At 44.9% G+C, this 21,209-nt stretch overlaps 1 protein-coding gene across 3 annotated transcripts in view; it reads left to right on the top strand.

Annotated features, from left to right (window-relative positions):
* The first annotated feature begins 2,881 nt into the window (after nucleotides 1–2,881).
* Nucleotides 2,882–21,209, top strand: part of Dpys (dihydropyrimidinase) — a 78,534-nt gene continuing 60,206 nt past the window's right edge. For all 3 annotated transcript variants that reach the window (XM_021216782.2, XM_029548075.1, XM_029548076.1), the window contains exons 1-4: nucleotides 2,882–3,253; nucleotides 12,783–12,941; nucleotides 17,505–17,684; nucleotides 19,441–19,630. In XM_021216782.2, the coding sequence (XP_021072441.1) occupies nucleotides 2,990–3,253; nucleotides 12,783–12,941; nucleotides 17,505–17,684; nucleotides 19,441–19,630 (793 nt within the window). In that variant the 5' untranslated portion in view covers nucleotides 2,882–2,989. The remainder of the gene's footprint in view (nucleotides 3,254–12,782; nucleotides 12,942–17,504; nucleotides 17,685–19,440; nucleotides 19,631–21,209) is intronic.

The raw sequence follows: 21,209 nt of genomic DNA, 5'->3' as shown, positions 1-21,209 counted from the left end.
TTTCCTTTTCCTACACTTGATCTGAGCCAAAAGGCCGAGAAGCGATTTCTTTTCTTTTCCTTTTCTACCCCCCCTCCCTTGCCCCTGTAGTACCTACTACGAAACCCAGGCCGACTTCAGACATTGCGCAGCTGGGGCTAACCTTCTGACTCTGCAGCCTTTAAGAGTACCTGGGCTACAGCCATGTGTAGCCACAAAGTTTTAAATGCTCCCACAGTAAGCAAGCAACCTACTATTTACTGAGGTGCATTTCTAGCCCATGTTGCAGTTGGCTTTTAAAACTAAAACTGGATCTGGCAAACTGGCCCTGGAGTGTGGAGGTCACATGATGGGAGAGTTGAACATTCCTGAATGAACCTTGCCTTCAATATTTGCTGCTTTGAGACCAAAACGAAAGCATCTGACCTCAAAGTGGTCATGGGTTAAAGGGCAGAATAGTACTTGCCTTGAAGAATGGCCAGGAGGAGTGTGCACAATTATGCAGGTGCCAAATCTAGCCAACTCCTGACAAAGTGCGCTTGAAACGCCTTACCTACTGCTGATATCCTTCCTCAAGGCAACTCTCCGGAGTGGTGCTTTGGCTCTGGGTGGCTCCTGGTACTGTATTAGACCAGTCACAACAACTCTACACAACCCTGTGACCATTCTGTCTTGCCCTTTATCACTGAGCAGTGATAAAAATGCCCCAGCTGCAGTGCAAGAACTTTAAGAGCAGTCCTGATTTCTTAGTCCAGCTGTGACTGTAACAAAACCCATGAGACTGGGTCATTCCTAAGTGGCAAGTTCTCACAGTTCTCACAGTGCTAGAGGCTGGAGTCAGGACAAATGTGTGTGTCCTCCTCACATAGCAGAAGGGATAGAAGGACAAGGGTAAGGTCAGCGTGTTTCTTAATGTCATTGCATGGATTGTGTCACCATGAATTAGAAAGTGACCTTTCTTGTTGCTCCAAGTGCCTGACCAGGAGCAACTGCAGGAAGGGCTTGTTCTGTCTCACAGTCCAGGGGTCGCACTGTGTCTGCAGTCACGAAGCAGAGAGAAACAGGAAGTAGGGCACCACCAAACCTTGAGGCATACCTCAAGTGACTCTCAAGTATCCGCGCCAGACTCTACCACGAGCCAGAGACCAGATGTTCAAGCTGAGGAACCTGTGAACAACATTCCACATTCAAAGCAAGTGACACGAATATTCAGCCATGACACTTGTCTGACACGTGCCTCGTCTCAGACAACATTACACACTACCTTTACACACTCTTACACACAACTCCTTCCCAAGCTGAACTCCTTGACCCAGGAGGGGGAGCCAGGGATACAATGGTCAAGAGTCTAGGAAACAAACCCTATCTAGGCGCCAGCTCACTGCTCCAGACTCCAGGAGACTTTAATTCTAGAAACACACCAGCTGTCTCTCAAGACTATCAGGATGTAAAAGATCAAAGAAGGCTGGGCTTGCAAACTTCTGTCAGCCTAGCTCTCCACACAGGGAGAGCGAGGCCCCGGAGTGTCCTGCCCAAGCTTCATAGAGTCCGTGCCAAAGCAGAGTTTGACTTCCAACCCCAAGTCCTCATCTGTTTCCCTTCCACCCCTCAGTTCTGCTTGTCCCCCCCAAACTCCACATCCATCACCCGTCCAGGCAGAGAAGCTCATTAGCAGGTCGGATTGTTCTTTCCCACCACAGGGCCGGGGACCTAGAGTGTCTGCAGAATCACATGCGATGGCATTTGGAGGCCAAGCTCCCCAGTGGGCATGTATGTCCAAGCTTCTGACCTGAAGGTGCTGAGTGGGGACAGTGACTCCACCAGGGGACGGTTTTCCTAGTCTGGTAGCCAGCACTTTTCTTAAAGCTTGCTCTCTTTTCTGCTCTATTACTGCCTGCGAATCTCAATGAGCCATTTTCTTCCTCCTCGAAGATACCCAAAAAGCCCCTCTTCTGATAAAACTTTGAGTTAATTAAATGTGGGAAGTTTGTTTTGTGTTGTGTCATGATATAAAATGCCCAAGATAAAGAAACCTTTGAAGTCGCTCCTCTGGGCAGTTTCAGAGAACCCCAGTGTCAGCAGGGACATCCAATCTCTCTTTCCTGGTGGTGTTGACTTGCACAGCTTTAGGAGTTTCATTGTGTATGTAATTACCCCTTTCACAGTTGCACAAAGGTCCCTTGACAATAATTATATAACCTTCCTGAGGTTTTGGTGTTTTTCTTCCTGGCTTGACAGCCAAATCTATGGGTCTTTATATTATCGGTGCGTTCTAATTTTTAATCATTTTGAGGTGTGGATCCTCTAATGCATCGGGAAATTTGACACAAGCATCTCTAGTGATGCTAGATGACATCAAATTGAGAATGAAGATTAGCCATCATGCCTCCCTTGATTACCTCTCAAGCCTTCTCTCAGGCAGCTCCTTGTCTGCCAGCTTCCCCTGTAAGAGCCTGTCTCGCTGCTCAGCACATCTTCTCCTTTGCTTATCCATCTGGAGACCAGAATCCTTCAAGTGCCAGCGCAACCTGCCAGTCACAGAGACTGCAGTGGTTTGCTCTTGATTTGTGAAGGGGAAGCCAGGTCAAGTGTGTTTGTTTTGGGGTGTTATTGTTGCTGTGCAGGTTCCTTCTGTCTTTTGGTGTAGACATTGTTCACCAAGGAACCAAGTGAATTTCTTTCTTTCACTAAAGTATCTTTTCTAGGGAGGCAAGCTGGTTGCAGTTTTCAAATTCCAAGACCCCTCCCCTCTGTGGACTCATAAACTCAGCGAACACCCAGACGTATTGTATGTAACTGGATGCTAGGGGTTGTGCTCAAGGGTTTGCCCAGGCCTGCGGCAGGACAGCCCTGCCCTGAGGTGGAGCTACACCTATGTCCAGCATTTAAATAAACCCTTGCACCTCACCTGCCACCAGGGATCAGCCCAGCGGGAGACGGAGTTCGGGCACAGTTCGTGGAGAGCTCAAAGGAAAGCCAACTCTGCTCGCAGTCCCCAGCTCCGTGGGCCATGGCACCACAGGGACGACTTCTCATCCGCGGGGGTCGCGTGGTCAACGATGACTTCTCACAGGTGGCCGACGTGCTAGTGGAGGACGGCGTGGTGCGGGCGCTGGGACGGGACCTGATGCCTCCTGGGGATGCATCTCGGGGGCTGCGGATCCTAGATGCAGCGGGCAAGCTCGTCCTGCCCGGGGGCATCGACACGCACACGCACATGCAATTTCCGTTCATGGGCTCGCAGTCAGTCGACGACTTCCACCAGGGCACCAAGGTACTCAAGCCACAGGCTTATAATCTGGGGTCTCTAGCGGCTCCACCTCATTCGCTCCAGTGCAGTAGTAGAGAGTGAAGTGGAGTGAGACGCTTAAGGTGGCTGTGGGCACAAAAGGACGTCCATCTCCGGTGAAGATACTGTATGCTGTGCTCTGTGGCCCCTCTACTCTTCTTTTGGGTTATTTGGCACTCTGGAGGCCATCTCTTCTCTTTGCCCTCTTTTCTCTAGGATGCCACCACCTCCTGGCGTCTGTAATTCTCTTTTGTAGTGATAATCTGGGGGGGGGGGGTTGCAAAGGCTATACTCTCTATACAATTGGCTTATTTGTTTTTTAAATTGGCCCTCGTAGCCTTTTCTCCCAGTTCTCCAGCCAACAAGTGAAAACTCCACTCACCAGGATACTGCTGTGACTAGTGAGGCCTGGGTGAGTGGAAGCCACACAGAGATAGTCCACACTGGACGGAGCCCAGCCCTGTAGAAAGCCTGTCCTTCCAGCCTTCACTCACACCAAGATGACCTCTCCAAGCCCTTTTGCTACCTGTTTGCTCCAGGCAACAGTACCTGCCTGCTTTTAGTGATGTGCAGGAAACAGCCAGATCTGGGTTCCAGGAGAGGAGCTCCTCCTGGTCTGTCTAAACGCAGACCAATGAAAGGTTTGGCAAAGGTTTCCTTGGCGTTTCTGAACCCACCATGGGATTGTCAAGGCAGCTTTACAGGAAACTAGAAAGGGGTCCCCTAAGCCTAGGCTGAAGATGTCAAATCCACAACATTTTTAAGTCTTGCCTCTAAGCTACTTAGCGAGAAGAGGCTTTTAGCAAAGGGGAGTTAACACTGATTCCCTGGAGGCCAAGGTTCTTCACGGGATTCCTCTCAGGACTGTGTCTAAATGCGTCCAGCCGCAGAGGCCTGGTAAAGACCAACAGGCTCTCAGCGCAGTCCACATGTTGTTTATTTCATGTACTTACCTGGTTTCAAACCCTCCACCCTCCTCACACCCGCCCTGCCAACCGCCCCAGTCCTCCACAACCACACAGAACAGTTAACAGAAAGGAGAAAGGCAGGCAGATTTGACCCAGAGCGGAGGGTTCAGAACTCCTCGCTGCCTACTGCAACATTTGGAATGCTCCTTCCTAGTTACTCATTACCAGTGTCTATCATTGTGTTAATAAATATCTTCTTCTGCAGGACAAACTCTTGTCCCTTTCAAAACTAAAGTACTGTACTATGAATCTCTCTCTTTTTTACAAAATGTGATGGACACATTTTTGTATTTGGAATGAATCTGTAACAATTCACAATTGTAGAAAGAAGAAAAGTCTCCCCCAAGCCCCTTTGCCACACGCACCACCAGTCTTTTGGTCTATTCCCTCATGCTTCTTAATTTTGTATACTGTAGATTCTTGACATCATTTGGGGCATATGTGTGTAGGACTGGAAATGTAAGCTTGCATATGAAGCTGTGTGACCAGCTGTTATCATTTATAGTGTGGGCCATTTCTGTCACTGCAGACCTATCATTGGAAATAGACTGCTGGTGTCAGGGTATGACTGAGAAACTCCACCTGCAGACTGGAGAGCAGTGGTTCTGTCTATCACTTGCCAGGCTCACTTCAGCATCCTCTTGAAGGCTTCGCAGTAACTTTCCTTCCCTTTAACCTGGTCAGGATGCAGGATGAAGCAACTATGGAGAGGAGTATGAAATCCTGAGGACCAGGGGCATGGCGTCCCTTTCTTAGGATTAACCATGGGCGTCCTGAAGTCCAGGTGGCTGATTCTTTCTCTCCTTAGACATTCTGAAACTTTTACAGCAAAGAGATTTATAGTTCCTCCCTGAGAAGGTAACTCCCCTGGGACCTATGACAGAGTACTAACAGCCACCAGCGGTCTCTTTGGGTATTTCTATTTTTTAAAGATTGTCAGAATGTAAAACAAAACGTACTCTTAATGAGCCGAGTGTACTGAACAAGAAATGGTATGAGCAGAGAAAGTGAGGTCAAAGGCTTTGTAAACACACAGTGTCTGCTAAATACTAAAGAGTGTTCACAATGGGGGCTGATCTTAAAAATGGACCCCAAGAAAGGCCCAGAAAGGAAACTCCCTAAGGAACCCTGGTGAGGAAGACCCAGATGCACACAAACACTTGCTCACTGGCCTGAGTCTTCTCTCATAGCCTGCACAACAGTTCTCCAGGCAGAGTTGATGAATGAGTCCTTGGTTTGTGAAATTAAGGATAAAGTGACCCTTTGTAGAGAATGAATAGATTACATATTTCAATGCCTAGAGAAGCACCATTTTAATGCTGCTAACTGACAATTATCCCACAGAGAACATGCTGTATACCAATTGGGCTAAATCATGCATCGCCCCTTACAATAGTGGGTGCCTTCATCTATATTTTTTAACAACTGAAAAAGGAATTAGAACAACTTACCTGCCTGAGGGGGCACACCTAGGAAATGTTTGAGTTAACAGCTTTCAAAATTCAGCACAGCATGACTCTCTCTCCAGAGCTATCAGGCTACTAGCTTTTGGGAAAACATCCAGTGTTCTGATCTATCAGAGTGGCCAGTGATGAATGAGAGAGCTGTGTAACTTATGTGGTAGTGTAAGACAGAATTCTCAGGAACAAAGCACAGGGCGTCCTCAGGAAACACAGTTGCTCTGCAATCCACCTCTCCAATGCTGTGGTGGTTAAAGTTATCAAACTGAATACCTGTCACAGCTACTACATCTATAGGGAGCTTAGGGCCACAGGACACAGAAAGGGGTGCCTTAGGCACAGAAAGTCACAATGTAAATATGATATATTATGCTTTCAGGAGATGGGCCCAAAAGGTTAGAGCAAAGCTGCTTGCTCTCTGCAGCCACGAGGATGATCAATTATAACATCTGACACATAGAAGGGAAATTGTTTGTAGTGCTCTTTTTACTGATCATTGTGATGGGGCCCAGTTTGAAGAATGAAATATAGATCAACTAAAGGTTATGTATTTTGTAACTCTAATTCATGTCAGGCATTGGTTTAAAGCCTGTAATGGATTTACTTAATTACAGGTAAAAGCTTTCTGTCTGATGTAAGTAATGGAAACTGCTCTGCTTTGAAGAATCCTTCTCTCATTTTGTTCTACAGTGGATGTAAAGTGATCTTCCAAGAATTCAGTAGCCACAGGGGGAAAAAAAAAAAAAAAAAAAAAAACATGTAATTTTAAAAAAAAAAAAAAGAAAAAGAAAAAAAAAAAACAGTAGATACTGTGAATTAAATAAACCCGAAAGAATTACATCTTAACTACATTCTATGATAAAAGCATAAATTATGAGTTCTGCAAATTTTAAAATATGTGTATTTATGGTGAGACAAAGGCCCAGGTTGGGCAGGTGGACATGCATTTAAAAGGTGATAGGCTAAGCAGCTCTCAGAGGGCCCAGCCTCCTAAGAATCTGGGGAAATAGCCTAGCATGCTTTTATTCTTTTTCTACCTTTTTGGTTTCTTCTGTCTTTTTCTTTTTCCTTCCTTTCTTTCATCTTCTTTTTTTAAAGGACAGAAAGTTCTTATGATTATAGAGAAAGGAAATTAAGCTTTGCTTTGGACCATCTTGGTGAAATGCCATGTGGGTGATTACTTCCAAGGTACATGACTAAGCATTTTTGCAGTTGTATTTATAGAGCTTTCTCACCTTGTAGAAGAAACCTTGAAATCCCCTTTTCTATTGCTGCCAGACTAGACTTAGCTAAAGAGCTGGGTGGCTGGCCCAGTGACCTCTGACCCAGTGACCTCTGCACGTCACTTCCTACCTGGGGGTTGTCAGCATTCATTGAATAAATAACTCATTGGACATAATTAATTAATTAATTGAATAATTTGATTAATAAAACCTGTCAATTGTGTTAGAGTTTTTATAGGCATTCAATATGTATTAGCATAATAAACTGCATGTAAAAATAAAATATGCAATAGAATAAAGAAAAATAATATTTAGATAACCTACAGTATTAAGATTTTCTACCTATCCATTTATAGTTTTCTTTATAGAGAGACTTACAAACATGTGTTTCTTCTACAGAGTTAGCTGTGTTCCTTAAATGCTTGCCTATGTCATGAACTATCACAGGTATATACAACTTTGTGGCCTCTTGGGGGTGCTGTGTGTTAGGACCCCTCTAAGTCCAGGACTTGCCTTCCTTTTTCTGTTCAGACTCAAACACTCCATATTATTAATTCCATAATTTCTCCCTCATTTGTCTGACTGAAGTATGTTCAATATTCGACAAAGCTGGTTGAATCAAGGGCACAGGGCATACAGAAATGAAGCAATATCAATAAATCTAAAGGATAGGATCAAGATTCCCTGGAGGACTCTATTGTGTGACCGAAGTTAAGAATTAATTACTCGTCAGAGAAGGGGGTCAAGGGAGGGAAGAAAATGACTGGCATCCCTCTGTCTGTCTGTCTGTCTGTCTCTGTCTCTGTCTCTGTCTCTGTCTCTGTCTCTCTCTCTCTGAGAGGAGAGAAGGACCGAGTCCTAGAGAAGAAAGGACAGCACTGTTAGAGAGGCATAAAGAGGTTGGCAAGAGATGACAACAGAAAGCTGAGGAATCAGGTATGAGGTAAGATCCACCAGGACCTCTGGGGTGTACAACAGCTGCTCTTTCATCTTAAGAGCAGAACAAAGACAAAGGAAGACTAGAAAGCTCATGTCCTGGGGCAGGGGTATGGTCTGTGGTCCCCATACCTCTCAGTTGAGTGTCTGTTGTCTTGAACACTCCCTGGGTAGAGTTCTACTCCCTGCCTCCATAGCCAATGTGTTGCTCTTCTCTTTCCTCTTTCCTTTCCCCTCTTGCTTCTTTTTTTTTTTTTTTTTTTTTTTTTCCAGATCATTTATCCAATTAGGCCAAGAAAAAAGTGACACAGAGCACGGAAGGTGACAATGCAGAAGGTGGAGGGACTCCTGGGATCGATCAGAGGTGGCCTCAAGGAGTTTTGTAGAGGGACTGGGTATAAGAATTTTGGGAAGGAAAATAGAAGATCTGAAGTGCGACACTTCAGAATCTAGTGCAAAACTGGATAAATAGTGTCCTCGATGTTTCAACCCATGGCTTTGGAAGACAAGCATGCACAGGACACCTCCCAAACCCTAAATATTATATGTATGGGACTGGGACTTAGATTGAGTTTGTAGTCTGTTTTCAACTCATCTTCGTGACTACCAGAAAGCAACCAGTTCAGCCCAGAGCTTTTCTCCTCAAGGTCCAACCATACTGTGAGGTTGTTTTTTGCTTTATTTGGATTCTGTGGTGAATTTTAGTGAACCAAGTTAGACTTTGCAGGATGAGCAAGCAGGTGCTGTGTTAGTTACGATCCTAATTATTGACAGTTTCCTCATGTACATCTGTAGCTGTGTAGCAGCTTTGGTTGAACTGGATACATGAAGGGGAGGCTGGAAATGAAAAAGGATGGGTGGGCAAGAGAAGGATGAAGCCAAGATAAAGATTTCTGATAAAGGCTCAAAATTTAATTTTCAGCTCTGTGTTTATATAGGGAAAACCCACAGACCCATCCTTTGTTTCAGCTCTATTGAGTTGCGAAGCAAGCTTAGCAGGTGGTCAACTCCTCAGAGCTCCTGTAGGAAGTTGCAAAAGTGGCAGGCCAGGCACCAACTCCAACCAGGTTGTAAACCTTCAGGGTTTAGCCTACTCAAGGCTGGGGGAAGGTCACTTACATCCTACTTTTAATTTGAATCCAAACTTCCTAAGATTTCTGATTTGCCTCTGTCCTCTCTCTGTCTCTCTCTGTCTGTCTCTCTCTCTCTCTCTGAATTCTTAGCAGCCTTTTCTACATCAGGCAATTTGGTAAGATTTCCCCACAAGTAGCATTTTCTATAGTACTATGAGGGTAGAAATGGATCTTCTGTCTGTTGTCCCAGCATATTGTATTACAATTACTTACTTGTGTTTTAGGCACTCCCTCTGGATCAGTGGTTCTCAACCTGTGGGTCGAGACCCCTTTGGCAACTTTCTAGCTCCAAAAATATTTACATTACAATTCATGGCAGTAACAAAGTTAGTTATTTTGTGGTTGGGGGTCCTCACAGCATGAGAAAATTATTGAAGTGTTGCGTCATTAGGAAGGTTGAGGAGCATTGCTCTCGAGCACCCACACCCCAAGGGAAATAGAAAGAATTCATAATTATGTGTGGTGAATTTATAACATTTTTATCAGGACATTAGTCACATGCAATGAAACTTGGCCATGTAACTGTGCAGTTTCATAGTTTCTGGACTGTTGACAGAATCATGGAGACATCACCACAGTGTTAGAACATTCCGTTAGAACATTCTTGTTCCTCCTCCTGCCAATTTGTATCCGAGGTGCCATCCTGCCATCTCCTTTAGCCCTAGCTCCATTCTACTTTCTGTCCCCACAGATTTCCCTCTCTGGAAAATTTTCCATAAGTTGTGCAGTGTGTGCCCTTTCATGACTGGCTCCTCTCAGTTGGACACCATATTTTCTAAGGTTCATCTGTGCTTGGCAGGAGTGAAGATTCCATTCCTTCTGTAGGCTGAATGCTATCCCATTGCTGCCTACCCATCAGCTGACAGGAAGTTTCTACTTCTTGAACACAGTAGCATGTGCTGACTAGAACCTTAGCGCACAAGTCTTGTGGTAGACATGTAGGCACTGACCTAGAGTACATACCAGAGAGTAGACTCCTGGGTCATGCTTCATCTTCTAACTTTCTAAGAAACTCCAGACTGATTTCCAAGGCGACTGCATCATTCTATCCTCTTACCAGGAGAGGCGGCTCATTCTCTGTGACCTAGCATATACAACCTGACAATAATTTTTAATTGATTTATGATGAACAGGTTCTGACATACTTCTTGTCATTCTTTCCAGATAAAACAGGATAACAATTATTTATAAAACATTTGCATATGTGAGCAATATAGGGGTAAACACAGGAGACTGCCTCCAGTCTGTGCAATGACTAGGCTGTCCTATATAAAGGACTTGAACACAGATTTTTTTTTTTTATCTGCTAGAAGATATGGCATCAATTTCTCATGTTCTGAGGAACCATTGTATCCAATTTCTCTATATCCTATGTTGTGGAATGTTCTAAATCTGTAAACCTATAAAACTTTTTTCTAACACTTTAATTAACAGTTTTCTACTAGAAAAAGAAATACACCCCACTCCAGAGGGACTCCTTGTATTGAAAAGGCACTTGAAAACAGAAGAAGGTGACAAGATTAATCGCTATAAAAAAAATCCAATCCCCAAATTCTTTTTTCCACCTCTTGTCATTGCACTACTAGGAGTTTCTTAGGAAATGCAAATAGTATTTTCTGCATGAATAAGGACAATGTTATTTAAAGGTGGTAACAGAGTGTTGAATCTTATGTAAAAAAGTAAGGCAGTTAAAAGTGGAGAGAATTGGAGAGACACCAAGTGACTTAAGAAAGAATAAAAATATATCCTAAAGTGAGAGAGGACAGGGGAGAACAGAGCCTACCTTCCAGAGGGACAGAGGGACAGGGGAGACAGAGGGACAAGGGTGAACAGAGCCTACATTCCAGGCCTTGAGAGCAGCCGCCGCACCCGCGGCACAGCATGGGGCAGGAGTGAGGCTACAAAGATGCTGTCCCTCCTAATTACCGCAAAAGTGGAATGATCCCTAATTATATGCAAATGACACCAAGGCTCACTGATGAGCAAGGTGGGCTGATGCAGGTACTGTCCTCACTTCTCAGCCGAGGAATCAAAGATTACAGAGGTTAAGAAACCATTCAGGAGCTCTAGCTAGGTGCCGAATCTGAACGGCATGCTACAGAGCCATTCCCGCTCTGACTCCTGGGCCACTTCTCGTCCAGGATTCTGTTTGCTTTCTTCACCTACATTGTTTGAGTACAGCAATTAAAAATGCATTAACCACCTTGTGATTTTCGTTTAAATTAAATCAATTTAAATAATGAGCCGAAGGCATTTGTTTTTGTAATAGTTTTTAAATTACTTGTAATGTAGCGTAATATGCCACCAGGTCTATCGAGGGTTGAGGCAGGATGCAGGGACGCAGAGACCAACTTTATGAAGATTAAACTCCATCCCAGCGGCAACAAGAAGCATTAACTTTCTAAAATTTTCAGTTGGCATAGAATAACCAGGGACTTACAGAGTGCAGGGTTTTACCTGTGTAAACAGTGTAAACACTGGGCAATTAGCATATCCATTGCCTCGAACATTTAGCATCCACTGGCTGTGAAGACATTGCAAATCTCCCCCTCTAGTTCATGAGGCACACACAGCACAACTGTTAAGGATAGCATTCTCCACTGTGCTATGGAAACCAGAACGCGTTCCCTTGGCAGGAGAAATGGCTCCTTTGATCCTCCTCCCTCCTTAACCTGTTGAGCCAAGTGGCTCAGCCATGGGTTGGAAATGTCCTCTGCACTGAGGGTCTGTGGCTTGATCTTAGGGCAGAACTGAAGAGAAAAGACCCAACCAGGAATCAACTAGAGATGAAAAGGTTCTGAGCTAAAACCAGAGCAGTGGGAACAGGAGGTAACCATGGATATAAATCAAAGAAAGACATCACCAGCAGTCCCAGGGTGACAAGGCATTAGTTAGTGCTGTAAGTTTTCCAGGATTCTCTGGGTGGATCACAGGGCTGCTGGTGATGTAATTCCTAAAATGAATCCCAAGGAAGTGTGATTTTACAATAGCATGTATAGTTTGGGACTTTTCGTTTGTTTTTGTTTTTGTTTTTGTTTTTCAAAATGATTTGTATCTTTTCTCCTTTTCCCATCTGAGGGTTTCTTGTAGCCCAGGCTGGACACCCACTCACAGCAACCTTTCTGCTTCAGCCGCCCAAGTGTTAGGACTGCAGGTATGAGCCAGCACAAACTCTGTATTAATCAGGGTTCTCTAGAGTCACAGAATGTAAGAATGTCTCTATATAGTAAGGGGATTTATTGGAATGATTCGCAGGCTGCAGTCCAGTTAACCCAACCATGGGCAGCTGTGAATGGGAAGCCCAACAATCTAGGGGTTGCTCAGTCCCACGAGACTGAGTGTTTCAGCTGGTCTGTGTAAGCTGGAGTCCTGAAGGCTCCCATAGATGTGCTAGCAAGTAAGTGCAAGCAGATGAAGAAGAAAGCCTTCCTTCCTCCATTGTCCTTACGTAGGCCTCCAGTAGAAGGTATGGCCTCAAGATCTGGGTCCCAGGTGTGCCCTCCATTTCTGGATTGTAGTTCATTCCAGACATAGTCAGTGTAACAGCTGACAACTGGAAACAGCCAGCTCATCCACCCACTTCAGTTTCTTTCCTGTCATGCTATCTTTTTCAGAAGCAGTTCCAGGTATTTTAAGACTCCGAACTTTAGTTTTAGGGGAGTCTATTCATGCCTCTCAGGTCTTTTAAATAGCAGCATCTTTGACATTCCCTGGACCCATCAGACCAGCCGAGGGGCTGACAGATGACCTAACCAGGGAGGATGACAATTGACCAAACCCTCCTGTGATTGCAGGCTGCTTTGGCAGGAGGCACCACCATGATCATTGATTTTGCCATTCCTCAGAAAGGCAGCTCCCTCATCGAGGCCTTTGAGACCTGGCGCAACTGGGCAGACCCGAAAGTCTGCTGTGACTATAGCCTGCATGTGGCAGTGACGTGGTGGAGTGACAAGGTAAGGCGACTGGCTCCCAGTATGTTCCCTTTAGTCCCCTTGTCCTTGATCTGTCAGAGAGCAAGAAACTGGCTGCCTCAAACAGGAAACACCCGCTGGTAGTGTCCCTGTCTCAGGGTGACAGGGGGGCTGGGAGAACAAATCTTCATTGCGAATTCTTCCGAGTTAAAAACCCTAAACTGCAAAAACACCAGAGCAAGCACACAATGGATTTCCATTATGCTTGTTCACATCAACATTGTCCTGTATTTAATTCAGGAATTGTCAACATTTCCTCCAATTCCCATAGGACCTATCCCTCTTATTCTCGACGTCAATGTGCCTAGAATCTTTTAAACCATATTAGAAAATTTTCATTTATGAGAAAAACATCAAAGAAATTCTAAACTTAGAATTCCTTCCAATCTGAAACCTCCGTTTCCACTCCTGACAGAGGAGACAAGCTGGGCTCTGTTCCAAGGTCTTTCCCAGCTGTGTCCAGCTGTAATGTGGGATCTCCCAACACTACACAGCTACTTCCACCTGAAAAATCTTGTATGGGAGACCTCAAAACACTTTCCTATGCCTGATAATTATTCAGGTCCTGAAGAAGTGGAAAGATTCAGACAGATTTTGAGAGCCATTCAAATGTGTTGATTTTCTCTTGAACGCCTGTGTGTGTGCCTCAGGAGCAGTTCTCCTTGGGTTTTAAGTCCTAACTCATCTCTTCATATTGCACTTCCATCAGAAACGTTAGGGTGGGGAAGGGTGGCCCATGGTGATACTATTAGAGAAGTTTATACACCAGCATCCCTTCCAAAACTTGTTTCAGGCATTAAGTGGATATAAAACAAATGATCAGCCTGTAACAAGCACCCAGCAGACATTTCAAAGGTTATAGTCCATTGCCCAAATTGATTTTTCTCCCACGATGATATTTAAATGATGAGTTTGGTCTGCTTTATACCTTTAAAGGCCAGCCCTTCCTTTGTTCCATCCTCTCCTATGTCTCTTTCTTCCTTTCCTTCCTCTTTCCTTCTTCTCCCTTCCTTCCCTCCCTCCCTCCTTCTTTCCTTCCCCACCCCTTTCCTCCCTCTCTTATTTTACATAGACAGCAGAGACAACATTGTTTGCTTTTACCAGTCCTTTTCGTACTTTAACAATAGATCCCCAAATATGGGTTCTATTGTGTTACTATAACCAAGAGCTCAATAAAGACTCCAATAACAGAAAACTTATTGTCAGTCCTGAAGGTTAGAAGGTCAAGGCCTCTACTTGGTTGGTTTGTCCTAAGGGCTACCCCATGGTTTTCTAGAAGCTATCTGTGGCAATCTTCTGTGACCCTTGCCTTGAAGAAGGATCATTCTAACTCCTGTGTTAATCTCCCAATACACACTTGCATCTTGGGTTCCTCTTTTTGAAAGCCACCAATCATAGGAGTTAGAATGTATACCAATGACGTCATTATAACCAACCCGCTTCTAAATAAGGGCTTAAGACTTTACCACAAGTCAATTTGTTAAAACTTTTTCCCCTTTTACGAAGATTTCTTTTTGTAGCGTTCTTCTCCCTCTTTTTTTTTTTTTTTTTAAAATAGATTTCCCCCTCGCATAATATATTCTGACTAAAATTTCCCACTCTCTGCTTCTCCAAGTTCTTCCACACCTCCCTTTCTGTCCAGATCCATGACCCTTCTGTCTTTCATTTTGAAAAGCACAGGATTCTAAGAGATAATAATAAAATATAATAAGATAAAACAAAAACTATCACATTAAAGTTGGACAAGACAAACCAACATTAGGAGACGAGAAGGCACAAGAAACAAAGACCTACTTGTCTGCACACTGGAATCGCGTGGAAACCCTAAACCGGAAGCCTGCGGCAGATCTGTGCAGGCCCTGCTCCCTTCAGTCTCTCTGAGTTCCTATGAGTTCTGCTCATGGCGATTTCGAGGGCCTTGTTTTCTGTGATGTCCTCCACCCCCTCTGGCTCCTATGCTCTTTCCTCCTCCTCTTCTGCTGGTTTTGATAAGCTGTGAGAGAAGTGGTTTGATGGAGACATCCCATTTAGGACTGAGCATTTCAAGGTCTCTCACTCTCTGTGTAATGTCTGGCTGTGGGACTCTATATCTGCTTCAGGAGGAAGCTTCTCTGATGATGGCTGAACAGGGCACTGATCATACACCTCCCCATCTGGGTCTGAGAACAGGCAGCAGTGCCTGCACTGTTAGTTACGTTTAACGCAGAGAGGGACTTGCTGTGTAGTCCCCTTGACCTTGCCCTCCCACCTGTACCTTTCAGTGTGCTGACAGAACTGGTGAGTGGGACCGCCCGCGGCCACACTCGAACCGGGTCCATCCTGAAAGGCAAACTGGGGCTGTAAGGGGAAGAGACGGAGAGAAAGAACGGGGCCAAGACAAGGAATCCTGATCAAAGCCCACAAGTTCAATAAAGTTCAGAGTTTATAAAGAGGGAAAAGTCCATCCCCCCACCACCCGGTTGTTGGGGCCTCTCGTACAGGTGAGAGCCTGTAGGTGGGCAGTGGCAGTGTAAACCCCAGGGGGTCCCATGCTAGTGGCTGCAGAGGTCTGTAAGAGCCTGCTTCCAGGCTGAAGGAGCCAACAAACTGGCTTTGTGCTTTTTTTCATTGTGTATTTCTTTGAGACACGATCTCTCTGCATAGCCCTGAAACTCATTATATAGACAAAGGCTAGCCTGGAACTCACATAAATCAGCCTGCCTCTGCCTCCCAAGTACTGGGATTAAAGCACTTTGTGCTTTTTAATGAGTAAAAGAATGACCTTCTTGGTCTGTGCACCACTCCGTGGGTTGGTTGTTGATGGTATTTTCCACCTCGGTTAGGAAGGTTTCTCTTTGGGGGTGTTCTCTTTTACTGTTATGTTATGGGTGTATACAGTTGTCTGGATTGTTTAAAGAGCTGGGGTTTTTTGTTTGTTTGTTGTTTTTTAAAAAAGACAAACCTATTAGTCAATATTGTTCCAAAGAAAAGATCTTGTTAGACTTTTGGCAAGGAAGTCCATTCCTTTAAAACTCCGTGGCTGGAGCCAGGCTCTGCTCCCTGCATCTGCACCTCTGACTCCATTAGGCACTTAGTTTTCTAAGAACTAGACCTACAGAGGAGTCAATTTCACTCACAACAAGGGTGTGGCTCTGGGACCAAATGGACAGCCTGTTTGTCAGCTCTGGTTGCCATAGCAGTGTAACATAAGCTGGAAGCAAATGGGTGCGTGCGTGTGTGTGTGTGTGTGTGTGTGTGTGTGTGTGTGTGTGTGTGTGAGAGAGAGAGAGAGAGAGAGAGAGAGAGAGAGAGAGAGAGAGCGCGCGCTCCGGTTGCCATAGCAGTGTACCATAGGCTGGATAGTCTAATAGCAGAATTCTCAAAGCCTGAGGCAGGATGTCCAGAATCAACACACTGGAGGGGCTGGCTTCTTTGTGAGGTTTCTCTTTCTGACTGAGGACAGCTTCATCCTCTCTGAGCCTCCCCTCTGTGCCAAGGCTTGGTCCCCACCTCCCACAAAGTGGGAGGAGATTTCGTTAGCTATGAGCAACACTCCTGCTATGCTTGCTGTACTTTTGGTTTTGTGTGTGTGTGTGTGTGTGTGCATGTGTATGTGTGTGTGTGCATGTGTATGTGTATATGTGAGGGTGTGTATGTGTGTGCATATGTGAATGTGTGTGTGCACAAGGGTATGTATGTGTACAAGGGTGTGTGTGTACAAAGGATGTGTGTGTGCAAGGGTGTGTGTGCAAGGGTGTATAAGTGTGTGTACATGTATATGTGTATATGTGAGAGTGTGTATTGTGTATATGTGAGTGTATGTGCAAGGGTATGTGTGTGTGCAAGGGTGTGTGTGTGTGTGTGTGTGTGTTAACCTATAGCAGTTCCAACAAACTTTCCTTTTAAGTCCTAACCCATGTTGAGACTTGTAGTGGGCCTTCGATGTCTCTTACTGGGCACTTTTGATCTGTCTGCTTCTGATGTTTGACAACCCTGAAGCTCCCCCAAGCTATGCCTAGTCCAGAATCCACCTGTGACCTCTCATCTGCCAGATGTGCTACCAGGGTGCTGTAGCATGACACTCAGTGTGGGCTTCCTCAGGCAAACCTGAGTCTGTCCGCTCCCTTCCTCTGATACCTCCTCCTGGAGCTTTTAGGTTTGAGGCACCGCTCTTAGCACATACAAGCTCTGCTTCCTTCTAGATCCATGGCTGTTACTGCTGCTCCTGTGTGGCTTTATCTTCTTTTCTAGAATGATCTCCTCAAATTGGAAGATAGATGCAGAGAATTCTGTATTCAAGAATAGAAATTAAGTTCTTTAGGGAAAGCTAGTAACTTTCCCCTGTTTATCATCACTTAACACACATGTTAAATCCATTTAAGAATTTAATGGCAGCAGCCATTTATCAGGTAAAGCGGGATATGACGTGGGGCTCAACTGCTTGTTTCTGAGGTAAATTGCTACCCCTGTGTTGCATATATCTTTTCTGAATATAGTCTTTGAGGAATGACGAAATTATCATTTAAATTAATGAGAAACATATTGGTGTACCTGTCGCCCACCTAGGTCAAAGAAGAAATGGAAACCCTTGCCCGAGATAAAGGTGTTAACTCTTTCAAGATGTTTATGGCCTACAAAGGTCTGTACATGGTGCAAGATGAGCAACTGTATGCCGCCTTCTCGCAGTGCAAGGAGATAGGAGCGATTGCTCAGGTGCACGCCGAGAATGGAGATTTGATTGCAGAGGTGAGCATTTCCATTCCAACCCTCCCATAGGCAGGAAAACAGCTGTAACTTAACACAGAGACATCCAGTCCTATGGAGGTGGACTCAGCTCATGGATGGGCAGGAACTAAGTCACTCATTGTCTATGTCCATAAGTCACAGGCTGGCTTGCTTGCCACTGCCTTTGATTTTATTATACACGGTGGGGGGAAGAGCTCTCCTTTGCCAACCAACTACATATGTTCAATTTTTTTTTTAAATGAGCTGTTATAAAAATGTGAGGGTTTTTTTAGATTTAGTTATTTATCATTTATGCGTACATGTGTGCCCACATGAGTGAGTGTGTGCCCGCACCAGTGCACGTAAGCCAGGTGTATGCAGTGCCTGCAGAGCCCAGAAGAAGTTGGATGCCCTGGCACTGGAGTTCCAGGTAGTTGTGAGCTGCCATGTGGGCCCTGGGAACTGAACCCAGGTCCCCTGGAAGAGCAGCCAGTGCTCTTAACTCCTGAGCCATCTCTCCAGACTGAAAAGCATCTTTGTTTGCCCCTCAGCACTGGTTTGTTTCCTGGGTTTCCGAGACTCAGGCTGCTGGTATGGAATGCTAATGTGCGGACATGCGGGCAAGCTGAGGGCCTGAGCGCTGTGTAAGACAGTACTTTAAAGCCTCACACTTTTCAGAGACTGGGAATCAAAATGTGCTCTGGAGGAATGTAGAAGATATTTATTTCTCATGTTAGCTCCATTACTAATGCCCAAAGGGTATGCCATCTGCAAGATTTAAAGAGCTGTCTCTAACCCTTTATATTAGCTAATCTCCCCCTCCCCTGCCCCCAAGGTTTAGCTCCCATTAAAGTAAGATTGCAGCTCAGTAGCCAGGAGGCCCTGGAAAGAAAGAGAAGGGGATGTAAGATTCAAACAGGCCAGAGTTTAAATGTGACTTCCTTACCGTGTGAGACTGGTGTGTCTCATCAGTCCTCTGAATCTTGACTTGCAGTTCTTTTGTGAAAGAAAGAACTAAAAGAAAGAAAGAAGTAAAAATTTGAAGAAATAATGGATCTAATGTAATGAGTTGAGGAACAGTGGCTACAGATAAGGTGAAAAAATACAAATCCTTAAATAATATATTAAGCGAGTGACTTCAGCAAGGCTCTCGAGTTGTTGTTCTATTTTGCTTCACTGAATTAATATACTAAAGTCTCAAACATGAACAGTGCTGGACAGGGCTTTGTACCGAGCATGAGTACAAACCTCCTGCTCTTTTTCGGGGCTGGGATAGACAGACAGACACACAGATGGTAGAGATCAAAGGACAAACTCAAACGTAATTCTTCAGAAGCCAGTCCACTTTATTTTAGACACAGAGTCTGTCTCTCACTGGCTGGTAATTCACCAGTCAGCCCACCCTGGCTGGCCAGTGGTCCCGCGGAGCTGTCTGTGTCTACTGACTCAGTCACAAGGGCATCTCCCATCTTGTTTGTCTTTCCCACACGGGTTCTGTGGACTGAACGCGGGCTGTCATGGTTGAACAGCAAACACTTTACCAACTGAGCACTCCCCCGGCCCCTCCCTTCAACCCAAAGAAGCTGATGATAAAATGATGCCTAGGGACACTATGAATCTACGCTGTCAGTGTTTTTTCACTCTGCCCCGCTTCCATACCTATAGCGGTACACTATACACATCTAAAAGCCTATCAGAACCTTTAATTTCTAATAAAGTCCTATTTTCAATTAGCAATCCTTTCTGCTCTCCCTTTCACATTCCTGCTGCCTTTTAGGGAGCAAAGAAGATGCTGGCACTGGGGATAACAGGCCCTGAGGGGCACGAGCTGTGCCGTCCGGAAGCAGTGGAGGCAGAGGCCACCCTGAGAGCCATCACCATAGCCAGCGCTGTGAACTGCCCTCTATACGTCGTGCACGTGATGAGCAAATCTGCAGCGAAGGTGATAGCCGATGCGAGGAGAGCAGGTGACCCTCAGGGGACCCCGGAGCCTCGGGTTAACAAGCAGGCGGAGTTCCCATGCTTCCTTTGCTTAGTGCACGAGGAGGGCTGCCTCCCTCATCCTTACACAGGTCTACTTCGTTCTTCTTTTCAATCATCTTCAGGGCCCAATCACTTCCTTCCGGTTACATCTTCCTTCTACTTAGGGCCTCAAACTATTTCAAACTCATAATCCATCTCTTAACACCATAAGCAGCAAGTTGTTTAATTTAAAAACATGATAGTAAATTTTAATTTTAAAGCTAATTTTACGGCGACTCCCACCTTTCCTGATCATCGAGCTTCCCTTGCTAGGACCTGATGAGGCCAGGGCAGAGTTCATGCTCAAAAACTTACTTTTGAACAGAATCGATTTGTCTGACAGCACCTTGGATCTCGGGTCAACTGAAGCAGTAGCTCCCGAGCATTTTAATGATTGCTGTCTCAAAGGTTATTTTTTAACTTCAAATTGACTTCAAATTCCCTAAGCTCTGTAGTTCAGTCTAAATGTAGTCATGCAAAAGAAAGAAAACGTGTCCCTGAGCAAAGGGAAAAGGCATTGGTTTGCGAGGACTGCACAAAGGTGGTTGAAAGCCACAAGTGCGCACCTCCCTGCAGCCCCCATCTCCCTGGTAGCGACACAGGTAATCCTGCAGTGGGGGGAGGTCGCCCTGTTAACGTCCCTCCTGAGAACGACAGCCAATGGTCAATGTACCTCATTAAAAACCACAAAATGGATCTAGTATGCTTCTAATTGACACCAAAATAAATTTTGTCAAAACTGTGTGTTGCAAGGTTTAGTAAGGATTTTTGTGAGCCGTGCTCACTTTAAAAATGTTACCTACCATATCATGTGTTAGGAATAAGGTTAATTTAAAATGAGCTAATAAGGTCTTACTAGCAACTATTATAAACTCCCACACTCCGTGTGTAACGGGCTTGCCTGCGTGAAACAGCTCCCTCCCCTCCCCTACACAGAAGTAGCTGAAAATCCCAAGCTGCAGTTCTAGCTTTCTCCCGCCAGATGGTGATGTTGCCAGCTCTATGGAACAGGTAAGAGTTCCCTTTTCTGGGCACACCAGGTACACAGTTAGACCAGAGAGAACAGTAAAATCCGCAGAAATGCCCATCGTAACCCACCATCAAGCTATGATTTTGAAAGTTAAGGCTGGAATCTTCTTCTTGATGGTGAGTATTTATTCTATATGGACAAAATTTAGATCAAAGCCAGCTTATAAAACCCTAGGGATCACAGACAACTGTTAATCTTAAGTACAGGTATTTTGATTTTGATTTTAAGTTAGTTTTAGACACAGTTTTACTTCTTTATTATTATTATTATTATTATTATTATTATTATTATTATTATTATTATCTTTATTTACATTTCAAATGCTATCCCGAAAGTTCCCCATACCTTCCCCCCGCCCCTGCTCCCCTACCCACCCACTCCCACTTCTTGGCCCTGGCCTTCCCTTGTGCTGGGTCATATAAAGTTTGCAAGACCAAGGGGCCTCTCTTCCCAATGATGGCCGATTAGGCCATTTTCTGCTACATATGCAGCTA

This window comes from Mus pahari, chromosome 17 (assembly GCF_900095145.1).
Source record: "Mus pahari chromosome 17, PAHARI_EIJ_v1.1, whole genome shotgun sequence".
In the NCBI taxonomy this organism is placed as follows: Eukaryota; Metazoa; Chordata; class Mammalia; order Rodentia; family Muridae; genus Mus; species Mus pahari.
The sequence above is the reverse complement of the archived record's forward strand: the minus strand, read 5'-3'. Positions and strand labels throughout refer to the sequence as shown.